A 17,676-nucleotide genomic window follows, 5' to 3' on the forward strand; every position below is an offset into this window, starting at 1 on the left:
TCACCCACGTCCCCGTCACAACACAGCAGGTGCCACTGCCCTCGCATCAGCGGGATGCGGCCGTTAGCCCTCCCCGCCCCAAGCACAGATGGAGCCTGTTTGCCCTGATAGAAGTTTTATTACAGAATTTAATGGCACTGCAGGAGTAAGATAGTCATTAGAGCCCTAAAACCCAGCCTGAAAAATATACATTTTACATACATCATTAACCCCCTGCTGCAGGTCTGGTCTTAAAGCAGGAAACTAGTTTCTCTTCAGTAAGAAAATATATGTTGCTAAATGAAAAATATACAGTTAGAAGAGTTACTGGCTTGCAAGCTGCTTGTCTGGGGTTAAACCTCTACCAGCTCCAGAGTGTTTAACTAGGGTTCATTCACGTGTAAAAGAGGAAGAGGTATAGTGTATATAAAAAAAAAAAAAAAAAAAAAGGCAAAGTTCAGGTTCGCTCATTTGCTCTGTCCCATTACGAAATGGCCTTGGCCTCGGGTAGGAATGCTTCCCAGTACTTCACCAGCTGCGGAGAGGAGAGAGGGAGTCAGGAGCCTGCAGGCACTTTGCCAGCACAGGCCAAGCCCAGAGTGAGTGGACAAGCATTTATTTTGAGGGAGCAGAAGCTCCTCCACAGGGGCACAGACACCCCAAGGAGGCATCAAGGGGGATGCAACACATATTTTGCCCTGCTCCAGCCCACGGGTCCACCCCTTGCCACACCTGGGGAGTGGGACGAACCCACAGGGGGGGCCATGCTTGATGGGGGCATGAGCTCGCAGGGCTGAGCTTCAGGAAGCAAAACCACAGCAGGGGCCGTGGCTACTCACCTGCTGCTGAGAGTTCAACAACATCTCAAGGTATTTAGTGACATGGTTTCTGAAGTCCTTCGATTTCTCTTTCTGCAAGAGATAGGCACCACAGTGAGTACAAGGATGAACAAACCAGAAAAACTCTCCAGCTTTTGAGGGGGCAGGGAGGAAAAATCACCAGGATTTTCCTGTTCTCTCCTCCACAGAGAGACCAGCACAAGAACCCAAGATGCTGAGGATGAAGCTCATCTCTGGCCATAGCCTGATGGCTCAGAGGATCTTTGCCCACCCACCTTCATTTTTAAAGATGTTAAATTCTTCTCTGGGAAGAAGCCAAAAGACATCTGTTCTGCCCACGGTAGCGATGCCCCAACTCACAGGTGTCCAGACTTACAAACATGGCCAGCCACTGTACTGGGAGCAGGGTCAGGAGCCAAGGTGACCCTTAGGTAGCCCAGCCTGGTGTTCCCAGCCAAGACAGATTTATGCCAACCAGCTGGAGGGTTGCACACCGAGGGCTGGGCCAAACGTACCTCAAAGCGTATCACTTCCTTGCGGATGACGGCAGAAATCCGTTCAAAGTCCCTTTCATACTGTGTCACACGAGACTCCCACTGCAGAGAGAGGAAGCGTGTTGTTTCCAGGGGAGGGGAGGCGAAGAAGCTCTCACTCCCCTATCCAAACAGTTTCACAACCACAACTGTTCAAGCGAGAGGTGCTGCTGGAGCAAAGGTTGGCATTTCTGGTCCTCACCGCCACAGCAAGCTGCATCCCCTGCTTGCTGCAAGCTCAGCAAGGAAGCCACTGGAGGTGGGACCACAAGCAGCCCCTCCTGCAGCTTCTGTGTCTTCCTGTGGGGCTTGCTCAAGGCTGACTTATCCCTTGATGCAAGCTTCACAATAGATACCTGTCCCTTCAGCTCAGAAGGCCCTCTTCTCAAAAGGTCCCCTTCCTACCGCTCAGCAGCAGAGCGCAGAGAGAAGGAGCTGAGCAGAGACCCCAGCCTTCCTCATTCCCTACCTCCGAGATCTCCTCTTTGGCCTGCTGCAGCTTGTCAGGTTTGTTGGCCCAGAGCAGCCTGGCCTCCATCTCCCTCTTCTTCTGCAGCATGGTCTGGGCATCCTGCCACCGCTGCCAGGTCTTCATGCGCTGGTCAAAGGCTCCCTGAAAGGAAGGAGCAGACTGAGCTCTGCTCTGCCTCTGCTACCACAACAGCAGCAGCGGGCAGCTGCAAGTAGCTCTGCTGGCAGTGACAACCACGCCTTTGGCAAGGGGGGCACCTGCTAACAGCAGAGCTGCTTCATTGGTCAGGTCCTGAACCCATCTCAGTGTAACCAAACCCAAGCCTGACCATGGACTGCCCTGCTAGTGAAGAAGCCCAAGTACAACAGCAACCAGCTCATGCTTCAGGAGCAGCTTTGGGGCCTCCCTCCGTGCAGGGCTGGCAGCACAGGATTTGCCCACCTGCTCTAGGGTTTGGCAGGAGAGAGTTATTGGAAAAGCTTCAGCTACATGCACAGCTCACTGCAAGCCTGGACAGGCCTGAGGCCACCTACTGAACTGACAGCATCCCAAGCACATCCAGCCCACCCCCAAGCACTGCTGCCTGTCCGCTTCAGTCCTGCTGCTGAGAGTGGCCAGTGCAAGGAGCTGCCTTCGCCTGTCTCACACCGGATCTCCAGCAGCAGCTCCCAGGCATCTGCCAGGAGGTCAGATTGTCTTAGCCGGCCTGCAATTCACCAGCCCAAGCAAGGAAGACCCCATTAGGCTTCTGAATGCACCCAGCCAAATTGTGGGGAAGAGTCTGAAAAGCAGAAAGCTGTGTCTGATAGCCTGGTCAGAAGGACAGAACAGCCAAGAGGCAAGACTAGCTAAGGCTCCTTACCAGAAGATAAGACTTAGTACCTCCAGCACTACCAAAGATCTTGGTCCTGCTCTGGAGCACCCACCACACTTCCCAGTAGAGGGGGGCTTGTGCCTACTCACTAGGCTGCATCCTGGCCTCCGCAGCCTTCAGAAACAACTGCTCAGAGGCAGCACATGTTTGGGACAGGAATGAGCCAGCTTGCCAGACTTGCAGCTCACTTGGGACTTGTTTCTTTCAGCCTCCAGCAAGGAGGCCAGTGCACCAGGCAGGCTGCATGGACTTGAAGACTCAAGCTCTCCCCCAGCAGGCGCTTGGCAGATCTATTTGCAGCACCAGATCAGAGGTTATCAACAGCTCACCACCTCTGCAGCAGCCACAGCCTTCACCTCTGGAAGATGTAGAGCCATGAACTTGCTCTACATCTCCCCTAGAGAACAGCAGCACAGCCAGGCCTTACCTACCCTGCTCTCCCAATCTAAGCACTCCAACACATGCACAACTGGACAAGTTTGCCCTCTTGCCTGGAGAGGTCAGAGGCATGCCATGCCCCGTGCTTCAATCTAGAAGACTAGCTGCCCTCCTAGCACACCTAAGCCTAAAGATCAGTACTAGGACCAGCAGCATAGCCTAGAGCTTGCCCCAAAGGAGTGCTTACCCTTACAACTGAGAGAAGGCGGATGTAATCTCCCAGGAGCTCAGCCAGAAGGAAGAAGTCATTGTTAGCCTGTTCCTGGTGCAGCTGTTCAATCTTCTCTTCCACCTCAGCCAGCTGGGACAGCGCCCGGGACAGGGCTGTGTTGTCCTCCGAGCTCCCCAGCATGGCCAGGCTCTTTGCAAACTGGGCTGTATTCAATGCTAGCTCTGGTGAACAGAATAAGAGAGTCAGCCGATGGGCCTCGCTACACCAGGTGCTCTGCAAGTAAAGCCCCAGCCGCTAATTTTCTGTAGCCCCAGGAGATGTCAGCTGGAAGAACCAGCACTGTCTTGGTCAGAGCTGGCAGCTTCTGCAGCACAGCAGGAGGAGGGCTAGGCAACTCCAGCCAGGGAGGAGCGGGGAAGCAGCAGAGGAGGAAGAGAGGCACAGCTTTGCAGAAGTCAGCCAAAACACGCAGAGGAAGAAAAATATCCCCGCTCCCTGCCAGAGGACAGCTTGGAATTAGTAATAAGATCAGCTCTGCTCAGGTTTGCTACAGCAGCCTCCATCCAGCAGGACACTGGTTCACTTCAACATTGTCATCCTAAACTTGCAGGGCTGGACAGAAGAGGTGGGATTACCATTTTACTTCTGTCTCCCATAATGAAGAGGCTGAGTCCTTTACAGTAAGGAAGCACTATCTTATCTTCTCAGAGGTGCCCCTAGGACACCCGCACACTGGTAACCTCCAGTCAGGCACCGCACAAGGCTCAAATGTTAGAGGCCAAGCTACACGGCAAGCGGTACCAAGCTTGTTACCTTTCCTGTGGTTCACTAGCGTTTCAACGACAGCGTGCAACTTCCGTAGCCGCTGGTCCTCACACTCCACCTCCTGCAGCTTCTCCTCGAACCACTGAAATGGGTAAAGCCAGAGCTGATTCCCACAGATGGTATCACTGCAGGAGCACAGGGCTTTCCTCGCATCTCGCACCCAAAGCCTGAGCTGGGGAGGGTACGCAGCTCTGGAGCGAGGACGAGAATAGCCCAGAGGTGTCCTAATACTTACTATGTCCGATTCGTTCATCTTGATGGTCATTTTACTGACAGCATCCGTAGCTTTGTTAAACATCTTCAGTATTCCTGCTCCACTCAGGGTCTGGGTGCCTACTGCTCTCGGTAGCTATAAAGCAAGAGAAAAAGTTTGCTTTACCAGGAGGTAAGAGCAGCTTAGCGAGCAGCCACCACAGTGGCGTCATTCTCCCCTGGAGTTCCCTTAACAGGCAAGGTTTCCCTGCACACAGCAACACGTACACCACAGCTACCGGCAAAGAATTAGCTAGACACCACCTGAGCAGCTGCATAGCCTGTACAGTATTTCCAATAATGGGACCAGAGTGGTTTTCAAACAAATGAGCAGTTCCTAAACCTTACACTGTATCTGGGGTCTGCCCGTTCTGCTTGGCCAAGGTAACACAGATCTGTAAGAACCTGCCATGCTACAGGAATCCCTGAACCGAGGGCTGTCCAAGCTGCCACCAGTCACATGGGCACGTACAAGTGTCTCAGAGCACTCCAAAAGCCAGCAGCAGTTTGTACTGCTGGGGGACACAGAGTAGTGTGGTGCTCTGACACTGGGAAATACCCTACACCAGCCACAACTATTTTCCAGACAGAGCTGCATGTGCAGCAATGTGGGATGTTTCCATGCCTGCTCCTACACCAGAGCCCGCCAGCACAGCATTAGCACTGGAATCACTCAGGGTAGGGTTTCCCCAGGGCTCAGCTTCTTGAAGAATGACTTCTCCACATCAGGTGTGCAGCTGGACAAGGTCACGCTCTCCTCGGAGGAGCAGGGACCACATCAGGCACATGTTTCAGTACAGAGCCAGCTCTTCCTCGACATCTGAGCATCAGGGCAAGCCAGCACGGGACTCCCCCTCAGCTCTCAACAGCAGGCTGCACTCCTGTCATGGACTTCAGAAAACAGACTACACGTGTTCTCAACGTGTGCCCCCACCACGATGCTAGGCCAGAGCTCTTTACAAGCACACAGTGCTTAGACAAGCAGTGACACAGGAGAAAGTTCTGTTGTATTGAGATGGCACGGCAAGGTTTTGGTAGGGGCAGGCGGGGCTACAGGGGGGACTTCTGCAAGAAACAGCCAGAAGCTCCCCTTATCTCCAGCAGAGCCAATACCAGCTGGCTCCAAGATGGACCCAACACTAGCCAAGGCTGAGCCTGTCAGCCATGATGGTAACACCTCTGAGATAACGTATTTAAGAAGGGGAAAAAGTTACTGTGCAACAGCAATTGCAGCCAGAGAGAGGAGTGAGAATATGCAAGAGAAACAACTCTGCAGATGCCAAGGTCAGTGAAGTACATGGAGGACCATCTCCCATGAGAGGGACCCAATGCTGGAGCAGGGGAAGAGGTGAGGAGTCCTCCCACTGAGGAGGAAGGAGCAAGAGACAACAAGTGATGAACTGACCCAACCGCAGCCCCCATTCCCCATCCCCCTGCACAGCTGGCAGGGAGGAGGCAGAAAATTCAGGAGTAAAGTTAAGCCTGGAATAACCAAGGGATAGAGGGAAAGGTGTTATAAGATTTGGTTTTATTTTCTCACTACCCTACTCTGATTTGATTGGCAATAAATTAAATTAATTTTCCCCAAGTTGAGTCTGTTTTGCCCAAGACAGTAATTGCTGAGTGATCTCCGTGTTCTTATCTTGATCTATGAGCCTTTCTTTTTATTTTCTCTCCTCTGTCGAGTGGTTTTGGTGGGCACCTGACATCCAGCCAGGGTCAACCCACCACATCTGTTCTCATCATCACTGGTTAAGAGCTCTTACAGGGTTCTTGCTACTTCTGGCTGAGCTTTGAAGCACCATGCCTCATTAACCAGTTGTGTACCCTTTCCTTCTGCACTTCCAAGGTACCTGTAGCTACATTATCCCACACTACTGACCTCCTCCTTTTCCAAGAACTCCCTGACGTCTGGGTCTTGCAGCATTGTTGGATGGCTGACAACTCTCCGTAGGTACCTGTGGAGAACACACCAGGTGTTACTTTGGCTGTAGCAAACCTGGCTCTGAGCTATCACACTGAGCTGCAACACACTTGTTATTTACTCTGAAGTGGCAGCTGGGTAGCTGGAAGTCAGGCCCAACGAGCTGTTCTCACTCACCCACGCAGAGTCCTCCCTCTCTGTGGGCTTCAGTGAGACCAGCCTGCCAGACCAGACCCACCAACCTCTTGATTAACACTTGCTAGAGCAAGAGTTACTTGATATGCCATGTGATCAAGATCCAGCCTTACATCCTTAACAACAACACTTCAACAGATCTTTCAGAGGCTGAAGCTGGAGGGGATCAGCATCCTCGTGCCAATTACAAAAGTCAACACAGGCAGCACAGCAAAGGCCACCTATGGCTGTGGAGTTAGGGTGCAAGTTAGAGATCAAGTTATTTCTCACCTGATCTGCGCTGTTTGTACAATTACTTAACATCTATTTTGGGGCTCCTGAGACAGCTCACTTTTCTCCCTGCCTTCTCAGTGGAGTTTGGCCAGATTTGGACCAAACACCAACAGAGGCTTTTGAAGCAGGAGATTGTTTTACAGAGTCAAAGCAACTCTCTGCAGTTGCAACTCTTTAGTGGCCTCCAGGTTTGCTGCAAACCCAGAAGCAGACTGCTTTTCTCATGTAGGGAGGAGAGTGCAGCCAATCTGGCCTTTCAGAGGTCCCTTGCTTGGTTCAGACACAAGGGGATAGCTGTTGGGGTCTGTACCTCTCTAGAGCAGCCCGTCTTTTTTCTAGGAACTCTGCAGAGGAGGAGTCTTCTTTCCCAACTTTCACTTTGGTCATTCCTAGCACAGAATGAAGATGCAATTAATGAGCTGCTTCAAACTCAACACACAAGGTAGCATGGTTTGTTACAAAGTACAGACTACCAGGGTGACAGCAGAGGAGAGGCGTTTTACAACAGGAATTAGACTTTGCATCAGCAAGAGCTATTCTGGAATTTAAAATCTGCTTATACCTAACATCTAGCAGAAGTCGACATCCAGAAAAGAGAAAAAGCAACAACAGGCAAGACTGGAATAGTTACAGGCCTGGACTCAAGTGAACAGCAATTCAGCGACAGTGCAGAGGATAAGGTTTCATTCTACCATCAAGCAGGTGTAGAAGTATCACCGAACGCAAACAAGGCTTTAAGCCCAGAGCCCCAAGTATGGAACCAGAGTTTTTGACTGTGCCACAGAACCCAGATTATTTTCCACACCTGCTTCCCAAGGCTGCTCTGCAGCTTCCCTCTCAGCTTTGAGACTGCAGGCAGGCCTCTCCTTCGGGCACAAAGCTCAGCATCAGAAGGACCAGTTCTAGTGCTCTGCACCTCCACCACTTACCTATGAGGCTCTTTTCGGGTGGTGGAGGAACGATGAACCCATTTTGGGCATGCTTCTCCGACAGCTTCTCATAGAGACCCAGAAAGTCACTGAACCTCCTTTTCACTGAAAACTGCTTGCTCCTGAACATGGGCATGCTTGTCTGGGGGAGGAGATGAGACTCTGATCAGGCCCACACAGGGAAGCTTGCCCCAGCACGCACAGCCTTACTAACTCTATCTGCTGTCACTTCTGGGGATGAAGTAGGACAGCTTGAGCTCTGCAAGATACAAGGAATGAACAGAGCGAGCTTTGGTCTAGGTTTTCAGCAATGTACCTCCTAACAGTTCTCCTTGGGACCAAGTAGCAGTACTAATAACACTAAATAACAGAGCAGCTGTTACTTCAGCCTAGGTTGCCTGATAAGCCCTGCCTATTGCCTAATCCCATCATCCCTGCTCCACCCAGGAACAGGGACTGCTGTCAGGTCACACTTTATCACTTTGACTACAGGGCCCAGCAGTGGCTTTTGACTGTGTTGGCAGAGCAGGAGTGGAGGCTAACAAGTCCCTAGTCCCCTTCGCATACCATCAGCTTCAGACCACAAGATGCCTGTAGTCCAACAGCTGCTGTACAGACAGCTAGGAACAACTTTTTGCAGAGCTCAGAGCAGCATCCCAAAGCTCCAAGCAGGGCATTAGCTGCAGAAGGCTCAATTTCTTGTGACTAGCCCAGGAGAGCAGGTCCTGACACGAAACTAGTTACAGCAGCAGCTCTTCAGCTAGAGCTGAGTTCAGGTCAGCTTAACCTGATGCTACTGTCAGCACAGAACCTTTAGCAATGGCCCCAGTGTCTGGGGTTCTCCCTAACAAATATCCTTCCTGCTGCTCACTCCAGCACGGAGCATCGGTATCAGTCAGGACAGCAAAGATGTAACTGACTGGGAAAAAAAAAAGAAAAAAAGAAAAAAAAAAAAGACAGTCTCAAATGGATTCAAAAACCTATTTCTCAGCTAGGCTCATCCTTTGATCTGCAGGGGTGGATTAGAACTCCTGAATCCATGTAACAAGGCATTCAGACCTCCTGTCTATGTAGGTCATCACTGGCTTGGCTAAGAACAGACAGTCCAGCTGCCTTCAAACATGGAAAAATAATGGCACCCCATCTCAGGAGCAACAAGTTAGACATACCTGTGTTGACACTTTGTAGGCTACATACGCATTCATGCCATCACCTGTGGAAAATAAACAAGGCATTAGTATCACAAGATCAGCACTTTCCACTATCACCTGAATGTGAAGCATAAGGCTCCTGCAATCTCCTGGCTTCTGCCTGCCTCAGTGGTTCTCATCTTCAGCCTGACAGAGCCCCAGATCTCCACACAGAACCACAGGCAGCATCTCACTGTGGGACCTTGGACCCCTGCCCACCTAGGCATTTCCCCAACCTGACTGCTTAGCCCTCCTTTTACTTCCTAAGGCAGCCAATGCTGACAATCAGGCGCTTGTTACACTGACAGCATTTGGGCTGACTCCATGCATCTGCTCAGCACGCAACAATTGGGTGGCTGTACAGCACATGAAGCAGTCTATTCAGAGTATGCAAGTCAGAAGGCCCCTGGCTGCATGTGGTTGGATTCTGAAACATGACAGGCAGTTTTCTCCAGCAAACACAGAAATCCCCTTGTTTACCTGGTAGTTCAACTGAAGGGCAGCCTCAGAAGTCCAATCTACCCCTAACAGACCTCCAATTTACAAGTCAGTGCACCTCCCAGCTCCAGAGATCACAACCCATGGAGTGAGAGCAAGCTGCCACTCGTGAGCCACCCTGATGTTACCTTGGGTTCTGTGCACCCTAGAGACTGCCACATAGCTGGCCAAGTTCCACTGACCCTCACTTCCAAGAGAGAAACCCTCTTGCTTCTCAGTTTGAAGTCAGAGGTGCTTCCCTGGCAAGCATAGCTGCTAGGGAAGGTGCCAGAGCATGGAATAATACAGTTTTAGGTTAAGGCAGTTTTGCCTCCCTCTTGCCAGCTGCACACAGGACAGCGATGCCTGGAGGTCAAGCCAAGCTGGTCACCACAGTTCCAAGCAACAAACTCTGCTACTGCAAGCATCACATTTCACCCTCCCAAAAAGCTTGCTCCTGGCTCACTGCCTTTGAGGTCCTTCACTTTCCAGAACCTGCTCCCGCATCACCTGTTTGCAACCTAGGATTTTGCTTTGTGTAGCTTCAATTCTTCTTGATGTTGAAAGAAGCCTTGAAGATGTTACTCCAGGATCAAGTCTGCACTTGCGGAGACAGCTTGAAAGCTGGGGCTATGGCACATGGAGGTCATAGTTGCATTCAGTCCTATTGTAAAGCCTAGCTTGTCTAACTGTGCTTCACTGTGCAGCAGGACAGGACATTAACTCACCAACTTTCTCTGGATCACTCACTCCTACAGTCAGCTCAAATTTGTCTTCCTGTTCCTCTTCTTCCAGCTGCTTGGAGTAAGCACACAAGTACAGCAAGTTAAAACTAGAAAGCAAGGCTTCAAACCACCCTAAACCATGAAGTTCCATACATTACAGTGAGCTTTTCACACTGCCAGGGCATCTTTGGCACTTCAGTCTGGCCAAGGTCATTCTGTAAATCCCTCAAGGTTTTCACTTGTGTCCAGACTACATGTTCCAAGGATCCCAAACTGGATTTGTCTTTACTACACCACTATCTGCACAGACTGATGTACAAACTGCTCAGCCCCAAGATGAAACTCTGCAGAGGCTAGGCTCAGCTCTGCACAAGATAGCTCCCTTTGAGCTCTTTTATGTCACGATTTCAGTCCTCATCTGAACCAGCATAAGATACTGAACCTATACAGAAGCTAAGTTGTAGTGTATAGGCACATGGGGATGGAGCACCAGGATAGCAAGAAGCAGACCCAGTCTGGACAGGTCTTTTTGTCATACCCTGCTTTGCGAAAGGCCAGTGGGTGACAGACCACAGAGGCTTCAGGGTTGCTTAGCAAGCATTGCAGTGCCTCGTTAATGGAATTATGTTAAAGGACTGGGTGAAGCACAGCTGAGACCAGCCTCAAATGACCTTTGGTCTGTGAACATGAAGGCAACAGCTTATCAGCTCACTGATCAGCCCAGCATCCTGCCCTAGCTCTGCATTGCTCCTTCACTTAAGCCAGTCTGAATTCAGCCTAAGACACTGCTCCTGATGGCACTGCAGAGTCCACCCTCATGAGCTCAGGAGTGTTTGGGGAGCGCTTCCCTTGTCTCCAAAATGATTTCAGTCTCTCTAAAGGAGAAACCCCAGATTTAGGCCAAGTACAACCTGATTAACTGGGCTTGGCAACCAGACTACAAGTTCCACTTCAGGGCCCTGCGCTCTCATGTCACCCAGGAGACTGTTTCTTTGAAAAACATGGACAAGAGCAGCTACACCACTTGCCTCATCTGCAGCAATACAGCATGCTAAAGCTCCAAGTCAGAGCTCAGACCTTCAGGACCAGATCAGCTGCTTGCTACTTCAGCTTCAGAGGCAGTCTACACCACCACACAAACAAGAATGCCATCAGGCTGACCTGAACCCCACTTTAGTGGTATCAGTCCCAGACTGATGGCCCGATACACAAGCCAGGGCATCCAATATGGCAATTACATTAATTGCATCATTTAAGATGCATGTTTACAACTAAGTAAACAGACAGGTTCCTGCCAATTACAGTCTGAAACCAGCAGGGCAAGTAGGAAAGCTCAGAGCAATTCTCACCTCCTCATAGCTCTTTGGAGGGTTTCTAGAAGAAGAGCTTGCAGCTACTTCTAATGAGGGAGCAGGATTGGATGCTTTGGCCAGTTCCTTCTTCTGGTTGTTTTGCGTGCTGTCTAGAGACAATTCTACAGTGGCATCTGTCAAGAGAAGTTTGCAAGGGTCAGCCTCTCTACTTGGGTTCCTAGAAAGGTAATTTCAGTATTCTCAGAGAGGTTCATGGGATCTAGGGAGTAACAATAATCTTAATTAGCAAAAAACTTCCATAGGGAGGACACCTGTAAGCACTGGGAAGAGCAAGACTTAATGCATCTTCACTGGAGTAAGAAACTGCTGGAGAATACAAAGTTAATCCAGTTAACTTCTTATTCTAGAAGGAGCCAAGCATCACCTCCTTGCTGCGTGCGGGAGGAGCTGCGCACTAGAACAGCTACAGCTGAGCTGGATTTTTACACAGCACATAGGCCAGCCTGGAAGGCAGGATCCTTCCCAGTACGCTTCTCCACCCAGAGGAAGTAAAAATTTCCATCTGCTAGCAGATGTCTCCAGAACTAACTCTCAGATGCCTCTGCCAGAGGTGTCCCACCATGCCAGGGCTGGGGAAGGTCTGACCCTCCTCATTTTCCCCTGCTGAGGAGTGTTAGGTTTCCTGTTCCTTGGGAACAGCCACATCTCTGTCAGAGATGCTTCCTCCACCTGCACAGAGGGAGGAGAAGGTAGAGAACAAAAGCCTGTTAACTCTAAGAGGACACTCACCACCTTACAGTTTAAGGCAACAAAACTAAAGCAAACCCCATTTTAATGCTCTTCAGCTTCCAAACAGTTAATCCTGCCACATGATTATATTAGAGACCTGGAGGAGGCTACTCTGACCTTCCCCAAAACACCACCAGTGCTTCCAGAGCATGCTGGAACATGAGTTTGAGATAAGAACCTGTGATAGTCCAGAAATATCCTTGACCTGCATGTTATGCTTAAAAACAGATCACTCCAGCCTTAAAGTTCAGAAGCTCCAGCAAACACCCAGTAGATACACACTCACCTGCAAATAAGTCCTGATCATCTTGCTCTACATGAACCCCATTCTCTTTGGAGGTGCTGCTCACAGGGAGAAGAGATTCCCTTTTAGGTGCTGTGGGCCTGCTCTGTAAGAGAATCAAAACCACATTTTAAATGACAATAAGACATCGTTTACACTGAGGAATGGAGGCTGGGGGACCAAACAGCTCACCTTCCTAGCTGCTGCGACACAGGGTCACTACTCTGAGCAGCATGGCTGGAGGATATCACAGGGCTTCCCTTCCACCCACCCTTGAGTGTTACAATCTCTGCCAGCCAGGCTGTAGTGAGGCATCTGAGCCGTTAGGGACACGAAATGTCACATGAAACTTCAAAGGCAGTTTTGATCCTGATTTTTAGCAGAAGAGGAGCAGCTAGCAGGTCACTGGTACACGCCAGCCCACAGACCAAGCACCACAGCCCCAGTCCTTCCACGACAGGTGTCAGGAGCAGCAGGCAAAGTACGCATAAGTGCTCCTGCTCACACACCCATAACACACCCAGCTGTGCCATTTCCAGGTAGTGCCTCACACACCAGCACTCACACTGCAACAAGGCAGGCAGGCAGCACTAGAGACCCTCTTGCACTTAACCGTAGGAGCCAGCCACGCAGCCAACAGGAGAACCCTTGGGAAAGCAGAGTTGTCACCACTGGTGGCAGAGACCCACAGCAATTTGCTTGCGTGAAGGCAAGGCACTGGGCACCACAGGAGCCTTGTCAGCAGCTGAACTTGTGCTAGCAATTTGGTTGCCACCACAAGCCCAGCAGCCCTTCCCCAGAGGGCTGGTTAGGGCCTGCCTGGAGGCAGCTGGGCCAGGCTTTGGTGCAGCAGCTCACTTCCAAATGGTGCCAGAGGAGCTCACGGACTCTGTGGTCCCGGCACTGCTGGGAGACAGCTTCATGGAGCCGCACTGGACTGTCCCAGCTACTGGGAGCAGGCGTGGGGACAAGGTGAAAGCCCATCTGAGAGCTTGTATGCCAACCAGCCCACCACACCAGAAGGCAGAGTTATTTCTTCATTCCTGCTGCAGGCAAGAGCTATGGACGCTGGCATCACAAATCATCCCTCATTTTGCAGGCAGACAAGCAAGTACAAGTTATTCCAAGCAAGAATCAGACAGCAAGCACTATTCTTTAACATCCTAGCAGAGAACAGAACAGGTCTTTGACGGCCAGTAAATGAAGCTCTATTAGCAGCGACTCTGAACCACCACTGTCTTCAGCAAGGAAACATCATCGGTTCCCATTGTTCCTGAAGGAGCAGCTGCCCTTTGAGGTGGGCTCAAGTCCTTGGGTACATCAACCACCAGTACTGTCTGATGAAGAGTTCTCCCATATTTTAGGATGTTTCCGGGAGGAGAAAGCTGGGACCACTCCCAGCTTGGATCACGACAGTTAGAGGCATGAGCTATGTTTGCTAGTGATGGAGAATGGGGAGCAGAGAGACCCATGCCAAACAGCACACCCAGACCTGTCCCAGGGCCCTTCAGACTGACACCCAAGCCAACAAGAGCGCTACTGCCACAGGGACCTCTTCCAGCCAGCAGCTGAGCCAACAAGAGGACTACTACCACCTACATTTGAGACATCTGTAGCAGGTCTCATTCAGATCCTCTGCTTCTGCAGGAGGTCTTCAAACTGGAAGAAACGTTGTTCTACATGGACAAGGGAAGGTGGTCTCTAAAGTTTCCCTAATGAGTCTCCCAGCTCTCAAATGCAGAAAAGGGCTATCTGCTTTTCTACTGTGACCAGTTCTCAGTTTGCATTAAATGTAGTTTCTAAGACTATAAAAGTAACACACCCTCTTCCTACTTCTCCATCTGCTACCACAGAAGAGCCACAGTTTCTTTTAGATCAGCCCATGACACAACACCCGCCCTCTCAGAGGCCTGACAGCACACTGACCATAACGTGTGCAGGCAGAAGCTCCCTGGGTCCCCCCACGAAAGCCTGACACCTACCACGGGGAAGCAGACCTTGCATCAGAAGAGCTAGCCTTTGAGGGCATCCCTAGAGAGGGCTGTGGTCACATAAAGATACAACTTTTGTCACCAGGCAGATGATGTGCAGCTGCACCTATACTGTGTCTAACCCAACTGCTTCTTCACTGGCTACTGTAAGACAGCTAAGTGCTGTCAAGCCACCTGAACTGGCTGGCAGCCGGGTGGATCTGCCTCACCAGCCCAACTCCCCTGCTTCACAGAAAGTGTTTTGCTCACGCTCAAGGGCACACACACAAGCAAAGCCACCGGTTTGCACAGAAGAGCCAAGTATTAGTTATGACAGTTGCCTCAACAACAACATAAGCACCTGATAAGCTGCTTTAGCTTAACAAACTCCAGTTTCAGCAAAGGGACACTTTATTTGCTTGAAAGCCCATGGCAGCTAGCACTTGGCTGTTTTGGTAGGCTGCCTCTACCACAAAGCAATGAGCTACCTACTACATCTTCCAGTTCTTCAACTAAGAAAGGTCCCAAGAAGATCAAGACCATCACCACATCCTGGTGCCAGCCAGAGGTACCAGCATCCTCCTCTTGCAAAACCTGGGTTGCATTTTTCTGCGTTATTTCCAAAATATATGACCCTGCTGGTGTGTTTTGCCCAGAACAGCGTGAATGTTTCATCCTCACAAGCTCACAAAGGACAGAATCTACCCACATCTCCCCAAATCTGCCTTGTTCGCTGCTGCTAAGGCATGAGCAGAAGATAGCCTGCTGCTGAGCAAGCACAGCTCAAGAACACCAGAGCAGCACCAAGCCAGAAGCCCCACCAGAAGCAGGCCAGAGACAACTCCAGCTTTGTGCCAGTGGCCAGAGAACCTTAGCCAGGCCAGATCCACTCCCAGCAGCTGGCAGGTTTGCATGTGCATGGCCATGGTCTGCTCCAGGCCTCCCCGAGCCCTGCCCAAGGAAAACATCAGGGCTGGGAAACTGCAGACAGGTGAAGGTTTCTGGAGAGATTCCTGCCACAGACACCAACTCCTCCTGCCCTGCCAGCAGGAGCAGGCGGCTGGAAAAAGCCTGGGTGAGGCAGGCAGAGGCTACAGTGTCAGTCCTTGCAGGGAACAACATGACCAGCCTCAGCTTGCAGAGCTTAGGAAATCAGCCCTAGTACCTGCAGTGTTCAAGCAACCAATGTGCTGGAGGAGCCACCTCCTGCTGCCCCTCACTCAGCGCAGATGCCAAACCCAAGAACTTGAGGCCAGCAGCTGGCTGGGGATGGATTCAGCTTGGAAAAGTACCAGCCAGTCTTTTAACTCTGTTTGCTGGTCACTGTCTGGGATCAAACACTGGCACAGCTGGCATGATTTAATGCCAACAGCCTTCAACAACCAAGGATTTATGCACAGGAGACTTAGGAACAAGAAAAGGTGCTAAAGCCCTTCACCACTCATGCCTCCACCTTCAGCAGGGAATCTGTGCAGCACCAGCGATCTGGTTTGCTGAACAAGTACAGCCAAACCTTCCTAGACCCTCCTGCAGCCAGTTGTGCCAGTACAAAGCAAGGGAGCCATCAAGGCATTGGTGAGCCTGCTCTTCATGAACAGGGGATAGTGGACACCTCCTGTCATCTCACCCCCACTGCATGCAGGGTTTCATCCCCCAATACCAAACTGAAGGCAGCAAGCACCACATCAGCCACACCAGCACCCTCTGGATGTTGAGGGGACAAGAGCCGATGCTGGGGGAAGGAAGACAGGGCTCTTCCCCGTGAAGTCTCACAAGCTGCACAGCAAAGACGCTAAGCCTGTGGCTGTCACTGGGTTTCAGACTAGCGAGGAAACCTGCTCACGAGTTACTCTGACCCCGATCTGGGGGGCATATCGAGAAGCGGGCAGCTGCCCCCAGTGCTGTGCCCGAGCCACACAGGGACACCTTCACACGGACAGGCTCCTTCAAGACACTTGGGTTCTGCAAGAATTAGCAGGTTATAACCTCGGGGAACCAGGGGGCAGCCTGGCCTAAGCCGCTTCACAGCCCCACGGCCAAGCCGGTTGCCTGTGACCAGCCCCCTGCCTCCCGGACAACCCCGGGCCCCCAGCCCTGCCCCCCTCAGCCACCCACGGCGCTCGAAGTGCTCTCGGGGCCGGAGGAGATGCTGGGCTCCCTGCAGAACAAAAGCCCAGCGGCCTTGTCCCCCGCCTCTTTTATTGTGGGGCGTTTCCCCCTTTTTTAACCAAACCCAGAGGATGCCACACCGCTCGCCTGCGGGCAGCGGGCAACCCCTCCCTCAGAGCCCAGCCGGGCCGGGCCTGCCCCGCGGCACTGCCCCCCGACCCCGCCCACACTCACGGTGCCGGTGAAAATGTCCTCGCCCTCCGTGTCGCTGTCGGCCGCCCCCGGCGCGTCGCTGTCGCCGCCATGGGGCTCGGGAAAGGGCGGGGGAAGGCGCTCAGCGGGGGAGGGGGAGCGGGAGCCGCAGGCGCCGCCCGACGCCATGTCCGTGCTGCCGCCGCCGCTTCCGCCTGCGACCGCCGCGCCGGAAACCGGCGCCGCCGCCTTAACCAGCCGGGGCGGGGCCGGAGGGGCGGGCAGCCTTCGGATTGGACTGTACCTTCGCCTGCCCCGCCCTCCCCCACCAGCGGAATCCAATGAACGCCACAGTGTTCTTCCGCTGGCAGGCGTCTCTCCGTCCCCATGGAAACGGCCACGAGCCTGGGCGGGTGGGGGGGGCCGTGGCCCGCCGGGCCGTACCATTGCACCGGCGGAGGGGGAGAGTGTGTGTCCCGGCGGCAGCGGGCCAGCCCAGGGCTGGGGGCGCTGAGGGGGCCCCTGCGTGTGGCGGGCGGCAGGGCCGGCATCCCCCGGGCTGGCACCCCGCGTCCCTCAGCGCCCGGCCGGCAGGGCCAGGGTCCCTCCTGTGCCCCACCAGCTGTGCTCTCCTCAATGCCTCAGCCGAGGCAACGGCCATCCCCTCCGTGCGCCAAGCCAGCCGGCTGCGGCCTCCTCAGGTGAGGAAACCCAACGCCCCAGGTGAGGTGGCCACCAACCCCTCAGTGCCCTCACCCAGACGCCCCGGTGCCTGTGATGTCCCAGCTGAGGTTGGCCACAGTCCTCCCTGCGCCCCAGCCTCCCTCCTGGGATGCCTGAACTCAGGCAGCCTGGTCCTCCCTCAGTGCCCCAACAAAACGGCTGTGGTGGCCTCAGCACCTGAAGCCGGACAGCCATGGCCA

The 17,676-nt window shown here is 52.5% G+C and overlaps 1 protein-coding gene across 2 annotated transcripts; it reads right to left on the reverse strand.

Moving 5' to 3' along the window:
* Positions 1 to 98: 98 nt before the first annotated feature.
* Positions 99 to 16,974, reverse strand: SNX1 (sorting nexin 1). Of its 2 annotated transcripts, none has more exons than XM_037394913.1 (15): positions 16,796 to 16,974; positions 12,486 to 12,588; positions 11,447 to 11,583; positions 10,101 to 10,167; positions 8,875 to 8,918; positions 7,706 to 7,847; positions 7,087 to 7,165; positions 6,267 to 6,342; positions 4,368 to 4,481; positions 4,121 to 4,214; positions 3,323 to 3,528; positions 1,821 to 1,964; positions 1,334 to 1,414; positions 819 to 890; positions 99 to 514 (listed from the first exon to the last, which is right to left on the reverse strand). In XM_037394913.1, the coding sequence occupies exons 1-15, from the start codon at positions 16,940 to 16,942 to the stop codon at positions 464 to 466; spliced, it is 1,557 nt and encodes a 518-aa protein (XP_037250810.1). In that variant the 5' UTR covers positions 16,943 to 16,974; the 3' UTR covers positions 99 to 463. The 2 variants fall into 2 exon arrangements, with proteins under 2 accessions (XP_037250810.1, XP_037250809.1); XM_037394912.1 differs by having other exon boundaries at positions 10,101 to 10,170.
* Between the last annotated feature and the right edge of the window lie 702 nt (positions 16,975 to 17,676).

The sequence above is a fragment of the Falco rusticolus genome, chromosome 7 (genome assembly GCF_015220075.1).
Source record: "Falco rusticolus isolate bFalRus1 chromosome 7, bFalRus1.pri, whole genome shotgun sequence".
NCBI classification, from domain to species: Eukaryota; Metazoa; Chordata; class Aves; order Falconiformes; family Falconidae; genus Falco; species Falco rusticolus.

Excerpts from the sequence above, each read along its gene's own strand:
- SNX1 (XM_037394912.1), bottom strand. The coding sequence starts at position 16,942 with ATGGCGTCGGGCGGCGCCTGCGGCTCCCGCTCCCCCTCCCCCGCTGAG. Across the intron at positions 10,171-11,446 it reads CTCCAAAGAGCTATGAGGAG|CAGCTGGAAGAAGAGGAACA; the intron begins GTGAGAATTGCT and ends GCTTACTCCAAG. Across the intron at positions 8,919-10,100 it reads GAGTGATCCAGAGAAAGTTG|GTGATGGCATGAATGCGTAT; the intron begins GTGAGTTAATGT and ends TATTTTCCACAG.